The 18,715-nt window shown below is 36.8% G+C and overlaps 1 protein-coding gene across 1 annotated transcript in view; it reads right to left on the bottom strand.

The window, feature by feature from the left end:
* NAV3 (neuron navigator 3) overlaps positions 1-18,715 on the bottom strand; it is a gene marked incomplete at its 5' end in the record, with an annotated part of 67,625 nt that overhangs the window by 14,151 nt on the left and 34,759 nt on the right. Inside the window, 8 exons of the mRNA XM_010078787.1 lie at positions 437-534; positions 4,572-4,746; positions 7,669-7,822; positions 11,513-11,685; positions 12,904-12,924; positions 13,530-13,651; positions 14,994-15,105; positions 16,748-16,831. Coding sequence (XP_010077089.1) covers positions 437-534; positions 4,572-4,746; positions 7,669-7,822; positions 11,513-11,685; positions 12,904-12,924; positions 13,530-13,651; positions 14,994-15,105; positions 16,748-16,831 — 939 coding nt within the window. The remainder of the gene's footprint in view (positions 1-436; positions 535-4,571; positions 4,747-7,668; positions 7,823-11,512; positions 11,686-12,903; positions 12,925-13,529; positions 13,652-14,993; positions 15,106-16,747; positions 16,832-18,715) is intronic.

Here is an 18,715-nt window from a genome sequence, read left to right as displayed (position 1 = left end):
AAATAAAAGCTGCAATGTATTTATTTTTTTGTAATATAATATTTTTGTAATATAATTTTCATGTAATAAACATAAAACACGACAATGCAATTCAAAATTGATCACCTCAGCAGCATATTCGTAGTTGCACCCTAAGGGGTCCAAGGCATAGATCGAATTTATAATGACTTTTAAATTGAGATAGCAAGTCCCAGAACATCCTGCTACTAATTAAACTGAGAATTGGTAGTGTGTGAGCCACCACAAAGGCAGAAGGACATTCGTCTATGGAGAGTGCCTAATTGTACTGAGCATGGATGACAGAGAAGAGAGCTGCTATCTTTAGGATATTTCCCTTCAGTTCCTGTCTGAAAATACTGAAATAAGTTGAGCTACTATACTGCAAGATTTACCTGAGCTATAATTCTGCATCTAGACCTTTGGGTAATGAACTTACCTTGGCTCGACTATAGCCCTTGTTTATAGTGACTAAAATTTTCACACTGTGACCTTCTTTGTGGAGTGCTCCATCAGTGGTATCATCCAACAAAATATCTACAAGAAAAGAAGGGAAGTAAAGTGATCAATCTGACAAATCACTTCAGTTATATCCACATTGTCAGTTCAACATTTGTTCAAAGGATTTTTTGGTTAAAAAGAAAGGCTGCAAGAACTTGCAATCTGTACTTAATCTTAATTTGCCTTTTCTGTTGGAGATGAAAAAAAAGTTACAATTTGTCAAATTTTGAAGCAATATTAGGAGCTCTAATTATGTAGAAATGTACAGGTAATCCAGATATAAATAAATTCTTGCTCTGTAGTCTTGCCTTTGCTTTCCTTATTGGAACTAGTTCAAAATTACCATACCTCCACAAAGTAATGTTGTTTAAAACCTAAATTAAGTTTATATCTTTGGGCCCTTTAGAATGTTGTAAGGAGAAAAATAATAAATCCTTGCACTGATATGTTTGCCGCTAAGTAAAATCGCATTTAATTTCTCTTTCCAGCTGATTTCTTTACCTTCTGTACACACAACATGGATAGAACTTTTTTTTACCCCCACAATAACAGGCTTATAAACAGTATCCATTAGAAAACCATTTAGTGTTCCCCCAGAATATGGGACTCTGTATCCAGACGTTCCTCTAAGAAAAGGTTTCATTTTTCTTGGAAGTAAGGAAGTGCTCTGTGCCTCTGTTTCTACCTCTTCACTAACTCCTAAAATGAGAAAGCAGGAGGATGTGTTTCCTACTGAAGATGGAGCCTGCAGCTTTATTGCAAGGGATAAAATTGCTGTCTTCCTCTAGAAGTTCTCTCAGAGATTTTACTGTTAGGCATTTAAACAAACTATCAAATTTGGAGAGATTATGGATTTGCATTTTCTTCAAAGGCCAGCACAGTAATCCACTACCCTAAATCCTGCTCATTCTTGTTGCGGTGATTGAAGAAAAGCATTGACTTCATGTCATAGTCTGCTCAAAGCAAAACCAAAGAAGACTTATGACTATGACTTAAATTAAAGCATTAAAAAATAAGTCCTCATGAAAAATGTCTGATATCTTACACCCAGATCAAGAAAGCAGATTGTGCTGTTGGTTTTGGTGGGTTTTTTTAGTTTAGTTTTGGGGTTTTTCTTTTAATTGATCAAATGAAGAAGCATTTTTGTTGTCAGCTTGAACAAATCCATGCTTGTTTCATTCCAGGCACTTTTTCTGTGCCACCAACACTGAATGTTTCACTTCACTTGTCTTGTGTTTTGGCGTATTTGAGAAACCGGAAGAGTTTCCATAATGTCATAGTTTGTCTGAGGGCGATTTACAATGTAACTAATCCTCCTGTGAAATTTTTCAATCTCTAAATGACCCTCATGTAGCCTTATAAATACATTCTTCAATAAGTCTTTAGGCATAGGGAACAGTCTCTGGCTAGAAAAAAATTCCATTTTCTAAGAGATCTCTCTCTCTCACTGACACAAGGGGCTGAAAAGGTGCCCAAGGGGGTCTAATTTCATGGTGGTGCTAATTGCTTTAATTACCTCCTGCCAGGCCTCCTCCTTAGGTACACTATGGTGGCTCCGGCTCACTTCTTGTCTGAGCTCTGGCACTCTTCTCATTGGACAGTACAGACAGAGTCTTGTATTTTTCCTTGTTTGCTGCTCTTTACTCCAGTGACTGACTGAAATAGGGGTGTCTGTGACCACTGAGCCCCTTCCCAGCTTGCCACTCACACATATCTGAAGGAGATGGTTGTCATGGTTTAACCCCAGCCAGCAATAAGCAACACACAGCTGCTCACTCACTTGCACCCCCAACAGGATGGGGGAAGAAAATGTGAAGGGTAAAAGTGAGAAAACTCGTGGGTTGAGATAAGAACAGTTTAATGATTGAAATAAAATAAAAATAATATTAATATTAGTAGTAGTAATAATAATAATAATGATAACAATAATAAAAATAAATTGTAATGGAAAGGAAAATAATAAAGAGAGAGAAAGAAAAATAAAGACAAGTGATGCAAATGAGATCAATTTGCCATCACCAACTGACCGATGGCCAGTCAGTCCCTGAGCAGCGGCCCCCCGCCAACATTCCTCCCAGTTTTATTACTGAGCATTACATCATATGGTATGGAATATCCCTTTGGTCAGCTGGGGTCAGCTGTTCCAGCTGTGTCGCCTACCCATTTCTTGTGCAGCCCCAGCCTCCTTGCTGGTGGGGTGGTGTGAGAAGCAGAGAAGTCCTTGACTCTGTGTAAGCACTGCTCAGCAGTAACTGTGTTATTAACACTGTTTCAAGCACAAATCCAAACCATAGCCCCATACTAGCTACTATGAAGAAAATTAACTCTATCTCAGCCAAAACCAGCACAATGGTCATACCCTTAGGAAGTGGCAATGGATAGCTTTGGTGATTTCCAGATGACCACAGTCATTTGGAGACACCGGTCTCCTGGAAAGTGCAATGGCATTTTTTAATATGATGAGCCAAAGCCCTCATTATCTCTCTCAGCTTAGTCCCCAGTATGATTAACCTCTCCATATCTCAGTGCCTTTTGTTCAATAGTACTCCAGCTGCTGCAGAAATCCCACAGGACTTGGTAGGAAGCTGTCACCCTTCCAAGTTCTCTGGCACAGCAACAAAATGATACTCACAATGATCAAAAAGGCTGAATTAATAATCATATGAAATCCTCCACTCCTCATTAGGCACCCTTATTTCTTTAATTTCTTATAACCAAAAGTAATTACTTTGCATGCTAGCATAACATTTAGAACCAATAACACAGAAAATTACATAAAGCTTACATTATGTTTATTCCTGTATCTCGACAGAGTTAGTGCCAAGCAACAAAGTGCTAATAGCTGCTGCTCATGAAAGAGACTCTACAATGATAATTTACAATTTTTTTTTTTTTTTTAATGTGTGTGGATGTGTGAACAGGAACCATAGTTAGACTTTTTCTCCCTGTTTTTGCAACACTTAATCATATACCAAGACATAGCTCAGGCTCATCCATGCTAAAAGTTAAATCTGTCAAAAAAGTAGGCTGGAATAAAAATTAAAAACATACTGATTTTCATATAAAACCTGATATCAACCAGAAGAAATATTCAAATATCTGTATAATCAATGACTGGCAAGATAATACAACTAACTGACAATTCAAAACATAGTCAGGCAGTTTGGCACAATCCCAGCTGTACTCCTGCCTAGACTCTTTCTACAATTACTAGCTGCATTTTTATTGCTTCCAGAGACTGCATTATACTTTCTGGGGAGTCTACACTAATGAGTGCTGCTTTGCTTCTGCTCTGCTCCTGGTTCTAATGTTAGAGACAGCACTTCTGTTTCTTGGCTTTGCTATGAAGACAAGTGTAGAAGGCTTATTATCATAAATTCTATGTCATGCAAAACAATCAAATGTTAGTGTTCAGGATGTGGACCAAAGTTCTGCTTGCTTTCTCTCATTCACAGAAGACAATGAGCATGCTTAATAAGCCAGGAAGGGTTTGGCTTCTGTGATAAATGGTGATTTGCTCCAACATAGCCTAACTATCTATACCACATTAAAAAAATGTAAGAGATAAAGCTAACAAATATCATCTTCTGCACCAGCTGCAAATATGAAACAAAGTTAAGGGAGCTAACTGAATGATAATAGCTCTGTAAACAAACAAACAAACAAACAAGTTTCATGTACTATGCTCATATTTGTACCATAGGGACAAAAGAATGTATCTATACAGTTGTCATGTACACTACAACAGATATTGTCCTTTTCAAATAAACTGTAAACTAGATGATCAAAAAGTATTGTAAACTAGGTAGTTAGAGAGTACCATAGCTAGGAACTAAGCAAACATATTAACAACCTGTTACTATTATTCAGAGCCTACTAAAAACTACATTTTCAGGAATGACTGCCAGCATTCTTCCTCATCTCCATTAATGAATGTAGATATGATGTTTACCTGAGTGATATGAGGGGTTTTAATTTTCAGGTATGCCTCTTATACATGGCCCATTAAGAGGGTGAAAAATAATGAATTCTTACTAATTGCTGAGGCATGCATGTGCCCAAAATACATTTACCTGCTGTAACAGATTCTGTGATGTTTAAATTGTTCAGAGAAAGTCCTAGTGACTGCCGTGATGAAGATGATGATGTACTACTTGAAGACTCTGATGGTGGCCGGGCAGGCTTTCCGGTATTTCCAGTCTCTGCCTTTAAACGATCATTTTCAGCTTTCAATATCTCAATTTCATTCTGTATTCAAAAGAAACCAAATAAAAGCACAGAAGGTTACTCTTTTAGAAAACCACTGGAGGTGGCTATTCCAGTGCTTGCTGTTGGGCTGCAGGAGCTAATTGATTTACCACTTGCACAGGAGTAAGTAGCACCATATATCACAAGTACAACCCAGCCAGTGAAAACTGGATTATTTTAGCTTCTGAAATGAAGGGGGAAAGCTCTATAACCTTGTTCTAGCTTTTACCTCAAGACAGTTCCTAACGAACATAAGCTTCTAAGCTTGACCATAAAACAAATGAGGTGAGAATTTTCCCAGGCATGCCCAGATTTATAAGCCAATTTTTAATGTCAAATATCTTAGGCAACTGTAAATTAAGAAAGTTATTGTTAAAATCTTAGACATATCAATGTTTCTAAAGTCACAGAAAATTATTACTGTCATTGAGTATAAAATTTAAGCAGTAACTTTACAGAGAAATTAAATTAAAAATGGACAATTAGATATTGATAGTTTAGCAGTTTCATAACCTTTCTCGCTATCAGATTAAGACTTTTTGATCACTCAAACATGAGATTGTTCACATAACAGCCAGCAAACCCTCTTTGATGAAAACATACAGTGACAGATGAATCAGAACAACTAGGAATTTTTTTAAGCTAAATCCTCTCTGGTGCCCAGTGATTATTGAATGTACAATAATAAAACTAAATCTTAGCCTGAGAACAGCCTGGTACCAGCTAAATCTATCTTTCCGTCACTTCATGAAGCACAATACAAAGCAACTGCTTATTCTCACAGACGGTTTTGCACATCAAATTTAATTCCACATTCACTAACACTCTGCTAAAAGTCCTATTCTTTTATGAAGGCTGTTGAGCTACATTATACAAGTAAAAACATAAAGGGTAGAATCACAAAAAAACCTGCAACAGCTACAGAACGATTAGATCATATAGGCAAAGGTGAGGAGATAGTGAAAGGGAAGGGACGAACCAGCAACATAGTGACAGAAGGAAATAGATGAAGGCACTAGTTTAGCCTGGGGTTCAAATCAGGAACTATGGTGACGAAATCTCAATCTATTCTGCAATTTACACTAAGTAATAACACAACTCTTAGCAGTCTTCCATTCATCTGAGCTTTAGATTTTCAAGGTGCTTTGAATACACACAGTATTCATGTATCATTCCCACCAATCCTACTTTTTCCCACTACCACTTCTCATCAATTCTCCAAAATGTCACAGAGTTTGGCAACTCCAAGGTGTCTACCTGTCCTTTTGGGAAAACTTCAGGAGTGGTGATTACCAGCGACAGTATCTGAACTAGTCCCTTCTGCCCAGCTTTGGTGAAATTCAAATTTTGGAGGCCTGTGACTACAGCAGACTCCTCTCTCCAGGGAGTTCATCTGGTTTAGCACTTGTTTACTCCCAGTCTAAAACTGTAATCAGCTGATCAGCCTTCATATCCTGTTCTCCACCATTTCAATTAACAGTATTCTATTACTCATAGTTCCTAAAATTTTTGTAGTGGCTCCTGTTCAAATGCTTTACTTATGTCTGGACAATCAAAACCCATATTTATGGAACAATTCTTGATTATTTTTCCCTTTAATTGAAGTTCAGCCAAATATCCCATAGCAATGTTGGCACCTAGTGGTGTGACCACCTGGGAGGATAGCGGGTATCATACAGGTTTAAAGGTGTGGCTGAGACTGCTGTAGGCATGATAGAGACAAAGAGGTCTATAAAAGACAGCACACACACCGAATCTGGTAGTTATAAAATCATCTGCTGTGGACATCTATAAAAAAGTGCCTACAGGTACACCTGACCTAAGCACCCAGCACCAAGCAATTCAGCTGACAAGCCACTGGGGCTGAATTCAGCTGGGTAAATGTGGGCTTCCAGTGTCATTGTAAACACTGTCTTCCACGGGTCAAATGCTAAACCTACAAGTTCCATGCAGATGCAAATATATGACGCTGGTTCAAACGGTACGAAGTGCCTATGCTCAAACAACTGAATTTCACCCTCTACACCTATTTTAGGATGATTTTAGGATAGCTCTCTGAGCCCCACTACTGCAGGACTAGAACATGATTGACTACAACACAAGTTTATCACCTATCTCATGCCTAAACAGCTAAATTTATCTGTCCTAGTCTCAACCTGAACCCCATCCCATGTCCTTGATTCTTTTTCCCAAATACAAGTTTATAGTGCCTTCAGGGATGTTCCAGGTATCTCACCTTTTGTTCCAGAACGACCCAAATCTACCTATGGACCTGTGCCGTACTCTGTGTGGATGTTGTTGATACTTCTGGGCACCCAGTGTGATACTAGACAGCTTGTATGTGGGCAACACAGCTCGATGCTCCACTGAAGAACACTGCTGTTCTTTCTGCAACCTTTCAGCCTCCTGAAAGGGTAAGTCTTCTGACGAAAAATGTGTTCAGGAAGGATTTGTAGCAGTGCCACAAAACAATGTAGTGAAATGTTAGTGATGCTGCATGCAATAATTTAGTTCAATTTTACATACCCTGCTTCAGCAAGCCATACCTGGGTTAGGAACAAAAATTACGAGAGAGTATGCACTTATACCTCTGCCCCACCCATCGCCCAAGGATTTAAAGCTCTGTAGAAATCACGTCTTTATCTGCTTGTCTGTCATGTTGCTTCCCCCCTTCATAAGGTTTAGATAACAAATATCCTTTGGGCAAGGATTATTTCTCCTTCCATATCTCTTAAACACATTTTAGTTATTAATATAAATGCTAAGAATATTATTATTATTATAAGGTGAACATTTGTCATATTTGGAAGTAGTGTCAATCTAGCAATTTACTTGGTATCTGAAACAAAGTACTGGAAAAGGAAATACAGCAGGCGGACCTTTGGTGTGCACCCCTGTCATCACTTAAGCTACTGCACTGACCTGCATGCGGTTCATGGCTTCCCGAATCTGATCCAGATGGTGTGCAGAGCTGAGGGCTTCAAGACGGATGTCTGTTAATTTTAGCTCCTTCTCCCTCAGCTCACTCTTTAGCTGAAGAATAATTTCAGCCTCTGCCTCAGTGCACTCACAGATCCTAAAGAGGAGCAGGAAACAGGCAAGAGATTAAAGGAAGGTCCTCTCCCCAAAGCAGTGTCATTACTAAGTATCAAAGCACAGAAAATACTTGCTGCTGGTGAAGCCTATGAGTGAAGAAAGAATCTTATCAAAGAAACATGAAAAGGCTCAGATTGCAAATTAAAAAAGCCCTCACCAGATGAAATGATCGGTTTGCTTTATACGTTTCCAGTTTAGTTAGATAGCTCGCTATGGTGAAAAAAAGTTGTTGAAAACTTTTCAGAAAACTTTTTGTTTTTTGAATGTCTATCACCCACAGATTTTAATTTGGTTTTACATCTGCATCATTTCGTTGGTGCAAAGTTACAATCCTAAGCACCAACAGCCAGAACTGAAGTATGCTTATTAAACTGCACTGCTGATATTTATTATCTGTTAGGCACCAACAGTTTTCTCTGTTTTGAACAGTACACAAAGAGACAGCCCTTGACTTCATGATCTAGTAGATTTTGGTATGTAATGGCTTTGATTTGTGATGGTTGACTTTTGGCCTATAGCGTGCCATTTGGCAGTGTATGGTATCTGAAATTATGCTGGTTGGGTTTGGTTTTTTTTCCGTTAAAACTGGATTAAAAGTAATCACCGTGTGATTATTTTTCAAAAGCAATAATTTTAAGGGAAGAAATCATTATATTGTGAGAAAAGATCAAAACATGACTGGCCCAAGGACCCAAAACTGTCCGGTTCTCATGTCATACTGTTTTGCCTCTATGTGTCATTATCAGACCTAGATCTGTTGTATAATAGAACCAGTAGAAAATAAAACATTGAGTTTCGGCTACGTTGTTACAGGAGGCAATATTTTCAATCAATTCACTAAATGTTATTTGCTCTTTATTACTGTCCCTATAAATAGTTAATATTTGCAGAACAATTTAAATATTAAAAACATTTTATAATAATAAGTATTATTATTGTGATTATTACTATTAACATACAAACAAGAAACAGAGGTCAACTTTTAATTGCCAGAATGCATGCAAATGCATTTTGGGAAAGAAGATGCAGCACTCTCCAGGTCAGCAGTTGGGTTTACAGCTCCATGCCCCACACTCAGTTTTACCGGGATCTATGCTTGTAGACCACGGGACCGTTTTGCCTTTTCTTTGGTGCCCAGACTAGAGAGGACCTGCATACACACGTATTAGACAGATGCAATTGGAAGAAAGTAAATGTAATGGTTTAGAACATGAGACTCAGGTCAAGAAAATATAAAAAGAAACCATAAGCAAAGGGAAGATGAAGATCATGGCAAATAAAAAAATATGGCAAATTGAAGAGGGAAAATAATGAATAGCATTCACAACATGCACAAATACTTTAAATGTGAGTAAAAATGAATAAAGACATATACTAGGATTTTTTTTCCAGATATTATGATACAGTTCTTGGTTTGATGTGCCCAGACCTATGCTAGCCAAATAAGAAATGAAATTTTATTTACATGCAAATATTATACAACAATTTGAACAACTGGGAAGTCACGTATCTCTTTTTTGGCTATTTTCTTTTTGGCTTTTTTGCAGTACATCTTGAGAAGGGATGGACAAAAAGACCTTGATAAGCCAGCTTTAAAAAAGATAAAAATGAAGCAGAAAGCAGGGCTATGGTTCTGGAATAAGCATAAAGAAGCTGTCTAGACTGGTAACATAAGCGGAATTGAAACAGAAAGTATGAACAGAATTTTCTTTTTCAGATTCCAGAGCTCTTCAACACTCAGCTCCTACAACTGTAAAATTACATAAGGAGACTTCATCAAAAGGAAGAAAAACAGAAAGGTAAGTTAACATTCACGAGCAGTGACAGAAAGAAGCTCAGAAGCCTAATCAGACTTCAGACAAAGATTCAATGTAGTTAGAAAGAAAGAGTTTTAATTTTTCTTTCTTGTTTTTAAATGAGTAGGTTGCTTTGAGTAGAAGCAGTAAGTAAGTAATGACCCTTGAAGAGAGGCTGCTGACAATTATGAAAATTCTTGAAGGTGACAGAAGTTTAATTATTAATCAGTGGAAAACTGAGTAACATTCAGTATAACAGAAAAAGAAATTAATCTAAATAATATATTTTACATGATCTCTCAGTGGAAGGGAAGGAATCTATGTTATCCTGTGTAGAAAGCTCACAATAATAACAAATGTGATAACATTATCAGAAAGATCAGTGTCTAAAAATGTTATGGAGGATGAACCAGCAGGCTGTGAACTGGACAGGATTTAGGAAGTTAAGGCTCAGAGACCAAATAGCCATGGGAAGAGCCTTGGACGAAAGACTAGATATGTAGTTTTACGCATGATAAATTTCGGGAACACCAATATATCTAGAAAGCAAGTCAAAGAGAAAGAGTAAAAAGCAGAGTGTGAGGAAAGAAAATAGGATAAGGTTATGAAAGCAGATTTGTGAATCATGAGTAGATGATTTTGTAGAATAAAAGTAATTTGTTAAAGAAGTTCAGACACTTTCTATTAAAGCTTTTACTAGTGACTATTAAGGTGCTAGCAAATCAGACTCAAGGGTCCCAAAAATGTAGAAATCCATCTCTCAAAACACCTGAAACCATAAAAGTGTGACCTGCCTACAAAATACTCAACAAAACTGGAGCTCTAGATGAGTTACTTCTCCCTTTACATTACAGAATGTGAGAAAATAAAAACATTTATTGTAGAGGGGTTTCTTTTATGAGAATATATGTTGTCAAACTCCTAAATCTTGTATATAAAAATCACTAGAGTGTATAAAAAGCTAATAATAAAAAACACCTACCTAACTTTGGGAAATTCTGTTCTAAAGTTCAGTAATCAGTCATGAGACTAGAATTTGCTGGGCACTTGAAGAAAGAGTAGTTGTGACCTGATTATTCTCAATTAGGACAAGGAAAGCAAGGCTGGCATCAGTAGTATGCACTTGTTGGTTCAAAGAGGTTGATTTCTCCAAATTGGAAAAAGTAATGAGTTTATCAGAATGAAAAAAAAAAAATAGGTAGAGGAATATGAATGGGAGCTGAGAACTCCCTAAGAAGAATATTTTAGACATCAAAAAAAAAAAAAAAGAATAAACGCAACAGCTTTTGACTGATGACTTGTCCTCAGCTCCCACATTGTAAAGACGATGATTTGAATAAAAAGAAATAGAAAGTAAAATAGTACAAAAAAATCCATGCTTATAAAAGAGGCAAAATAGATAAAAAATCATACAAATTAGTAGGTTGAAAGTAGATAAAGTAATAACAGAAGGGGTGAGCATCTTGTAAAAACTCATAGCTACCTGGAAAATACAAAGACATTTTTAGAATGTCATGAAGAAAAGAAACTGCAGCATTTGGCCTTTACTAAGTGAATATGATAAAGTTGTTAATGGTGCAAGGAGAGCACAACATATGTTTTTGGATATGTATTTGGAAAGAAGTTTGTACTGCTAGATGATTTTGGCTAAAGTCTGTGAAAAGAGGAGAGAATGACCTAAGAGATGGCTTCTGGAAAAGCAGTGTGTAAATGCAGTGAAGCTCTCAAGAAATCTGTCAAGAAATGGATGGAGCACAAGATTAAAAAATCACGGCTGTTGGCAGTGGTTCCTGAACTGCAAATGGCCACACTTGAGGAGGTCTGTTTCACAGTCCACCCCATTTGGGAAGAAAGGTTTGCCAAGAGAGACTTACGCAGATGCTGACTGTGATGGTTTCATTGATGTTGCCCCACACTCTCCCAAGCTGTGGGGCAATTTGGGTGATGAAGGAAGAGAGGAGTCTGTCAGCTCTTCTATGTCTGAATGTGAGGAAGGAGGCTTGGTGGACTTCTTCTTTCCAAAGGCCTGTTTGAAAGAGCTTCTTAGCTGGAAAACAAACACAGAGTAAGATTATTTTCCTCGTCATGGCAATTTGTGCGCAGCTCATGTTTTGAAGAGTTAGTTTGCAGATGCCATCCTAGCCACTGCCTGAGGTCAGTATACAGAAGCAAGGTATTAACATATGCAACACAGTATCTCTAAAAACATGATACAGTGCTTTGTTTTGACTTTATTAATCCAGCGCAGCGCAAACGTAATGCTATGGAAAAAGTGCAGGACTGAGTGGTACAGCTATGGGAGAGGGGTGCTCATTTAAAACCATTAAGCCCCAGTGGAATCCCATTCCCATGGCATTCCCTTCAAGGGCTGGCTTTAAATAACCACTTTGCATCTAGGTACAGGCAGAACCTGCTGTTACTAAATGCTGAAATGAAAAGTCAAGTCCAATTTACTGGGTTTGCCAATTTACTTTTGCTGTTAAAAATTTGAATGGACAAACTATGCAAATGCTATGGTTTGGATCACAAGCGAGAGGATTTAAGCTGGGACATGAGGCTTGCTTTGTTGTACTGCTGAGAAGAATGTTAGCTGAGAGGTATATAATCTTTGCTGCAGCTTCCTTTCAAGTAGTAAGATCTCTGAACATAAAAGCATTGTCTTTTCCCTCTAGAAGCTCTTATCCAGTATTGAAAAGGGACAGAATAGCCAAAGAGCCATTTTTTTCAGGAGCCAAGATGACAACAGTTTTGTCTGCAGTGAATTTTAACTAGCCCATTCATTGATACCTTTGTCTAATTACAGAAGGTGTTCATCTTTGGAAAAATATGGTTGGTTTTTGTTTTTATCAGAAAATCGTTCTGATTAAAATTGTTCATGGTTGGTTTTTGTTTTTATCAGAAAATCTTTCTGATTAAAATTATTTGGAACTCAATGACAAACTGTTTCCTCTACAAAAATGAAGTATTAAAACATTTGATTTTCATTATATAATTGGAGAGTGGGGAGTGTGACCACTGATCAGAGAAATGTTACTGAAGTCCTTTCCAGCTCATGATATCTAACGAGAAAGAAATGGATTTTGGCTACACTCCCCCTTTCTATAGTCTAAACTTCGAGATTAAAACGAATAGAGACAAACTGAGAAGACATACAGGATAATCTGTTTTTAGAAAGTATAAAAGCCTACTGCCAAAATAAATAGCAATCATGCCAAGATAGGGTTCTTTATAGATGCATGCCAAATTTTCCATGGTTTATATTCACCTCACTTCCTCTAGAGTTCACCTTGCAGAAATTTTTTTTAGAGTGTGGAATTACAAATCAAGGGAATGAAGGCTGATCAGTATTTTAAAACAAATGTTTATGCAGGTAATATTTTTAAAACAACAAAAACATATTTTCTGATTATTTACTGAAAGTATTTGATTAAACCCTTAGCACTCTGTGGTATTTGTGTGTGCTGGTTAAGAAGCATCTTAATTTCTTTAAACACCATACTACTTTTACATGAGAACCCTTAACAGATTTCTTAACTCCCTTCATAGCTGAGTAACATATATGAGTCAAGCCTTTGAATCAAACTCCGACTTAAGAAAAATCAACCAGGGTTTGTGGCCCAGAGATGGTTTTGGTCACAACACCTATTTTAAGTTTTTTGGTTTTATTTGTTGTTTCTTTTTTTTAATTGTCCTGACTCATGCAAATAATTCCCTACTGATAGTCAACAATTTTTCATTTGCTGGGAGTGTCACAGTACATATACATGTGAATTGCTTCGTGCTTCTCTGGCCCCAGAAGAATATTGTAGATTAAATGGGCCATTATGCCGCTCAGGCACTAGGAAACGACATAATAGCTAAAAGATAGGTTTAGACCTGCTGAGAGCTTACCCAGTTTTTCTTCTTCTTTTTCTTGGAGTCAGCATCGTTACCACTGCCAATGCTTGAATGGCTTGTAGCGCTGTTGATGCTGGAAACACTTTCGGAAGAATGTTGCCGCCTTATACGTAGATCTAAAGAAAAGAAAATACTGTGAAATCCACCTGTCTCTTTTTCAGTATAATAATCATTCTTGTAATTATGTAGTATCTTCCTCCTCAAAGGAAGCCTAGATGAACATAAATGGCATTGATTGTTGCAGTGGCTTGTATTTAATCTATTGCAGCCTCTGAGAAACCGCATGGGAGTCAATGGGGATGCATACAGTTAGGCTAACACTTAGGAACTTCTCTAAACTGGGGTCTTATTGGTGTGAAGGCAATGACCCTGCACAGTAATCTAGGCAGGCATAACCTCATAGCTAAGCAGCTTCTGTTACATACGGATTACTTAACCTACTAATAGAACGTACTACAGTTCTTTTACTGAGGGGTATAGGCAGGCCCTACTTGACTTGTAGCAGGCCTAAGCAAGTGTTCAGATGCTACCTTCTAATATGCTATGATGGAAAAAAGCAGGCAGGAGTTTGATAAGAATGAATGAAACAAAACAACCAAGAAGTGGAGAATATTAGAAATGGTTGGTAAGGCTTTTGAGTTTCAGTTTCTTAAAAGTCTCTGATAACTATACCTTAAATACTGGAAAATATTCTTGCAGAACATTCCCACTAATAGCAAGGGAAATTATTTTTTAGGTTAGTATTTACTTCCTAGAAGTTAGCTTTGCTATAGTCAAGTCATGCAATGAACTGACCTTAGGGCAAGCATCTACATAACGACCTCTTTAAAGAAAGATCAATGACACTCTCAAAAATGAATGCTGCTATTATTTTTTTCTTCAAGTAATTCCTTTTCTCTTGCTTACCAACAGGCACTTTTGAAGTACATATTTATCATGTGATGTCTGCCTAACTGCAATGACAAATTAACTCAGAATCTGGAATTTAAAATGCCTGCTTTCCTGCACTGGTTTAGCACCTCATGAAGGAGCTGAGCTGTTGTCAGTCCACCTCTTAACAATAAGTACAGCAAATTTCAGAGCTACATCTTATGCTGCGTTTCCAGGGTATAACCATGTTTCGCCATAAGACTTCACTAGTGTCTTGGGAGTACTTCAAGACACAACTGCAGTGACAGGGCTAACTCTTGATGTCCAGCAATTGACTCCTGGCCACCCAGTTCTGAGAAGACAAGGCTCCAGGAACTAACTCTGTGGCAAACAGGAAGCACGTGCAACATTTCTAGCTCTGGAAATACCACAAGTATGCCTACCATGCACTGTAGAATGTGCTTGCTCTTGCAACAGAGTCCCCAAAACAACAGAAAAGTAGTGACTTAGCTTTTTTTTTTTATTTTTTTACTTTTTTTTCCCCTGGGGAGAAACTCTGCATTTATTTTAACAATGACAAAAACATACCTTTGTGGGTATGATCAGGACCGTTCAAGGCTCCTTGAATAGCAGCTTGTGCAGCAGAATTCTGGGCTTTCAGCATTTCAATGGTTTCCCTTAGCTCTATAAGCTCAGATTCCTGTGAGAAGAGCATAGAGATCTCAAAATATATGGCACAAAAACAATGTTTGTCTAAGCTAAAAAACAATGACAAGAGTGGTCAAACTGAAGTTCATGGGACTGCTTGGGTGAACATAAGGGCAACAACTAAGTAGAATGCGTATTTTCTTGCCAGAGATGCTAAACTCAACTAATCTATACTTTCGCATTTATTCTATATAAAGCAATCATGTTATTTTTAAGGAGAAAACACCATCTTTAATAAAGGGTACTCTAAAAAGGGTCTCAATCAAATATTCATTATAAAGTTAAGAGAAACCCAACAATTTTATTGCAAAAGACAATAAAACCATTTTAATTACATCTTTTAGTATGTGAGACTACTGTTTAATGGATGCATCTCAACCTGAATTTGTGTATTTTTCAAAAGATTTAACTTGCTAAATAATAATTCAATCAAAAATTCTCTGTTTAGTAGCAACTGTCCTGCAAGGTGAAGTAAAATTACTCCATTTGAGTGCACGAAATTCTGTATTAGAATGCCTAGTCAATTTTAATTAAAAAATAGCTTTTATTACTACTTCATTAAACCTGTCCTTTCAGTCTGTATTTATATAATAAGGATTAACGGAACTTAAAAACAGAGAAAAGAAGAGAAGGAAAAGAACTCGTTGCAAATCTTTTGAGAAAGAAGCTTGGAGATGATCTGTTTCAATGTCGTTTCTTAAACTCTTCCGGAAAGAAAATCTTCTAAGGGAAATGATGCTTTCTAAAATAGTCAAAAGTTTTTGTTTTAAGACAATTCCATTGTGGAGGTTTTTTTTGTTGTTGTTGTTGTTGTTGTTGTTTAAGATTTAAAAAAGCAAGGAACACAAATATTTTCTACCCAGCTCACAATGAGTCTCACTATATTTCATCTGTTGGAGCTCAACCAGACTGTGAAATGTTATTTTTATAGACAACTACACTGACTCCAATGGTGACTAATAGATCACTGATATACAGTCTTTCACAGTTTGGCTCAAGGAGGCCTTTCCATTTAGAGGATACTGCTCAAAATGAATAAGGGCAGAAAGCTGCAGAATTTTAGTCCTAGAAGGTGCTAAGCAGCCTTGCAATCCTGAGCTTGGTACAAAGGCTCAATTAAGTTTACTGCCTGTCAGGTTTAGATTTTTTTCCCCACTAGTCAAAACAGCACAGTGAAAACCTGAACTGTTTCCTCATGAATAGGATACCCAACCTCCATTAACATTCTGAATGGAGTAATTTTTCTCTACTTAAAATTATTCCCTTCCCATAATTCTATTATTCCAACAATGCAAGCAGGCTGGAATGCAGCACTCCAGCAGGTTATGATCAGTCTTTGTTACAGGATCTTTCAGTACGGATTAAACCTAGAGTCACATATGTTTTAATTAAAATCTAGAAATGAAAGATTTTATCTTCAAACTATTTTATGATATTGTCTGGGTAAACCTGATGCTGCACAGTTTAATTCTCCTGGAGCTTTATGAAGATTTGATCACAACGGCCATTAAAGAAAGATCTGTCTGTCTTATTGTCACAGCTGTCCCTATTTCCTTTCAGTGTTTTTTAAACAAAACTCTAATATAACCTGCTGACTGTTTTCCACATTAAAGCATCTGCTTTGGTAAACGTACCTTTTGTTCAGCTGTCATTGTTAGACTTTGCAATCGGCCAGTCATATTTCCCAAGCTCTTTTCGAAAGCTGCTACTAGATGAGCCTGTGAAAGGAGCAGAAGACATTCATCACGACAATGGGTCTTAAAAGCACTTTATAGCTTCCAAGAATATATAAGATGTTTCATACATTTCAGCTGGACAAACAATATCTGGACTCTGTGAAACACAGTGCTCCCACTCTGGTCTTTCTCGCAGATCTATACAGGGTTTTAAAATTTTTTTCGTCTCTCCAAGAACATTTTCTCCAGATCTCTTCTAGTAGTTTCAAACTCAGGCTGAACTAACTGGGATAGGTGAAGCACTCAAGTGAGCCCAGTGTTCCTAAGGCTTTTTTAGCCCCCAAGGAGATTAGCTCAGGTATCTCTGCCTGGAAATTAAATATGGATTTAATGCTCTGCTTTGAGTTTACGGCTCTTTTGGCCAAAAGAAGGCTGCTCCCAGATAGAATTTTGGGAACAATTATTGTCAATTACTGAACACTTCAACATGAGAACTCAAGTACCTTAGCTTAAAAGGTAGTTTTAACCTCACAAATAAAATAGTGCAGAGGAAAACAAAAAATACTACAGTCAGTTTTATAAAAGATCATTACTTAGTCTATTCATCTTATATCAGTTATATATATGTGTGTGTTTATGTGTATAAAAGTAATAGAAACATATTAAATATAAATTTAATATTTATACATGTGTGCAAATGTGTATATAAAAGACAACCTTGAAAACTGGAAGTCCTACTTCTCAATGAGGAAAGCAATAAAGTTGAAACTGATGTGAAGATTAAAAAAAAATTAAATCTCCATTTTATTTTTTAACCACACTCACCCTATACTCTCTGCAAGTAAAATTTGTACAAACAATACATCAGCTCTTAACTGGTTCTAACTGACATCGAGCTTTGAAGGCAAAGGGCCAGTGGTCATAAGAAACCAACAAGCTAAGCCAGCTTGTACAGACAAGGGAAAGAAAGAATTTATTTTTTAGGAAATTCCATAAAATTCCATCCACTCCTCTCACAAGACCAAATAGGAAAAGAAGAAGGAAATATTTATTTTCACTCCACCATCCTGAAAGTGGAAACAGCCAATGTTTTCAAACACAGGCACCACAATACACATGGAAATACAACTCACAAACAACATATTTAAATGTACAAATGGATTAACTGAGCTTCCTCACTGAGAAAATTTATTTCTTTTTAGCACAGCAACACAGACACACACGGTGCCTGGCAAATTTTTCAGTTACAGATTTGCTTGCTTGTAAAAGCATGGTTGAAATTTTTCAAACATATGTGGTTGTACTGAATCTGAGGTATAATCAGAAGAAGACACAGTCCAAAAAGGATTGTTATTCACCTTAAGAGAAGGAAAATAGCTTTTTGCCATCTTGCTCTTTATATTATTCCTCAAATAAAAAAAAAAAAAATGCGTAACATTGGTCCATTTCTGTGTCTCCACTTCAGAGCTGTTATACTGATAAGTGGCTTTTGTGTTTTGTAAATAATTTTGGATTGTTATAAACATTTCAGTATCTTGTAAATTCCTTATTTTATGCTTATTAAACTTATTACAAGTTTACTTCTCGTAAATTATATTATTAGCAAATAATTTTTTAAATTATTTATGGGTATCATGGTCAATTCACCTGTTTTCTGCATCTGCAGGGATGCCTTAGGGATAATTCTTCTGGTAAAAGATATGTACCCCAGGGACTAACTTGATAAACACAGCACTAAATACACATGCATTTTCCTAAGGATTAGATAGCACTTCTGCATATTCCTATTTTAACATCTGTAACTTTGCCTTTATTCTTGAAGTTATAATTTTAAATAAAACGAATATGTAATACACATCAAATGCATGTCTGAAACCTGTCAATCAATACGAAGTTATTCTAGCTAATTTGGAAACTTCAGCATTT

Source organism: Pterocles gutturalis, unplaced genomic scaffold, assembly GCF_000699245.1.
Source record: "Pterocles gutturalis isolate BGI_N339 unplaced genomic scaffold, ASM69924v1 scaffold12853, whole genome shotgun sequence".
NCBI lineage: Eukaryota > Metazoa > Chordata > Aves > Pterocliformes > Pteroclidae > Pterocles > Pterocles gutturalis.
Note: the sequence above shows the minus strand (reverse complement) of the source record. Positions and strands in the feature narration are given on the sequence as shown.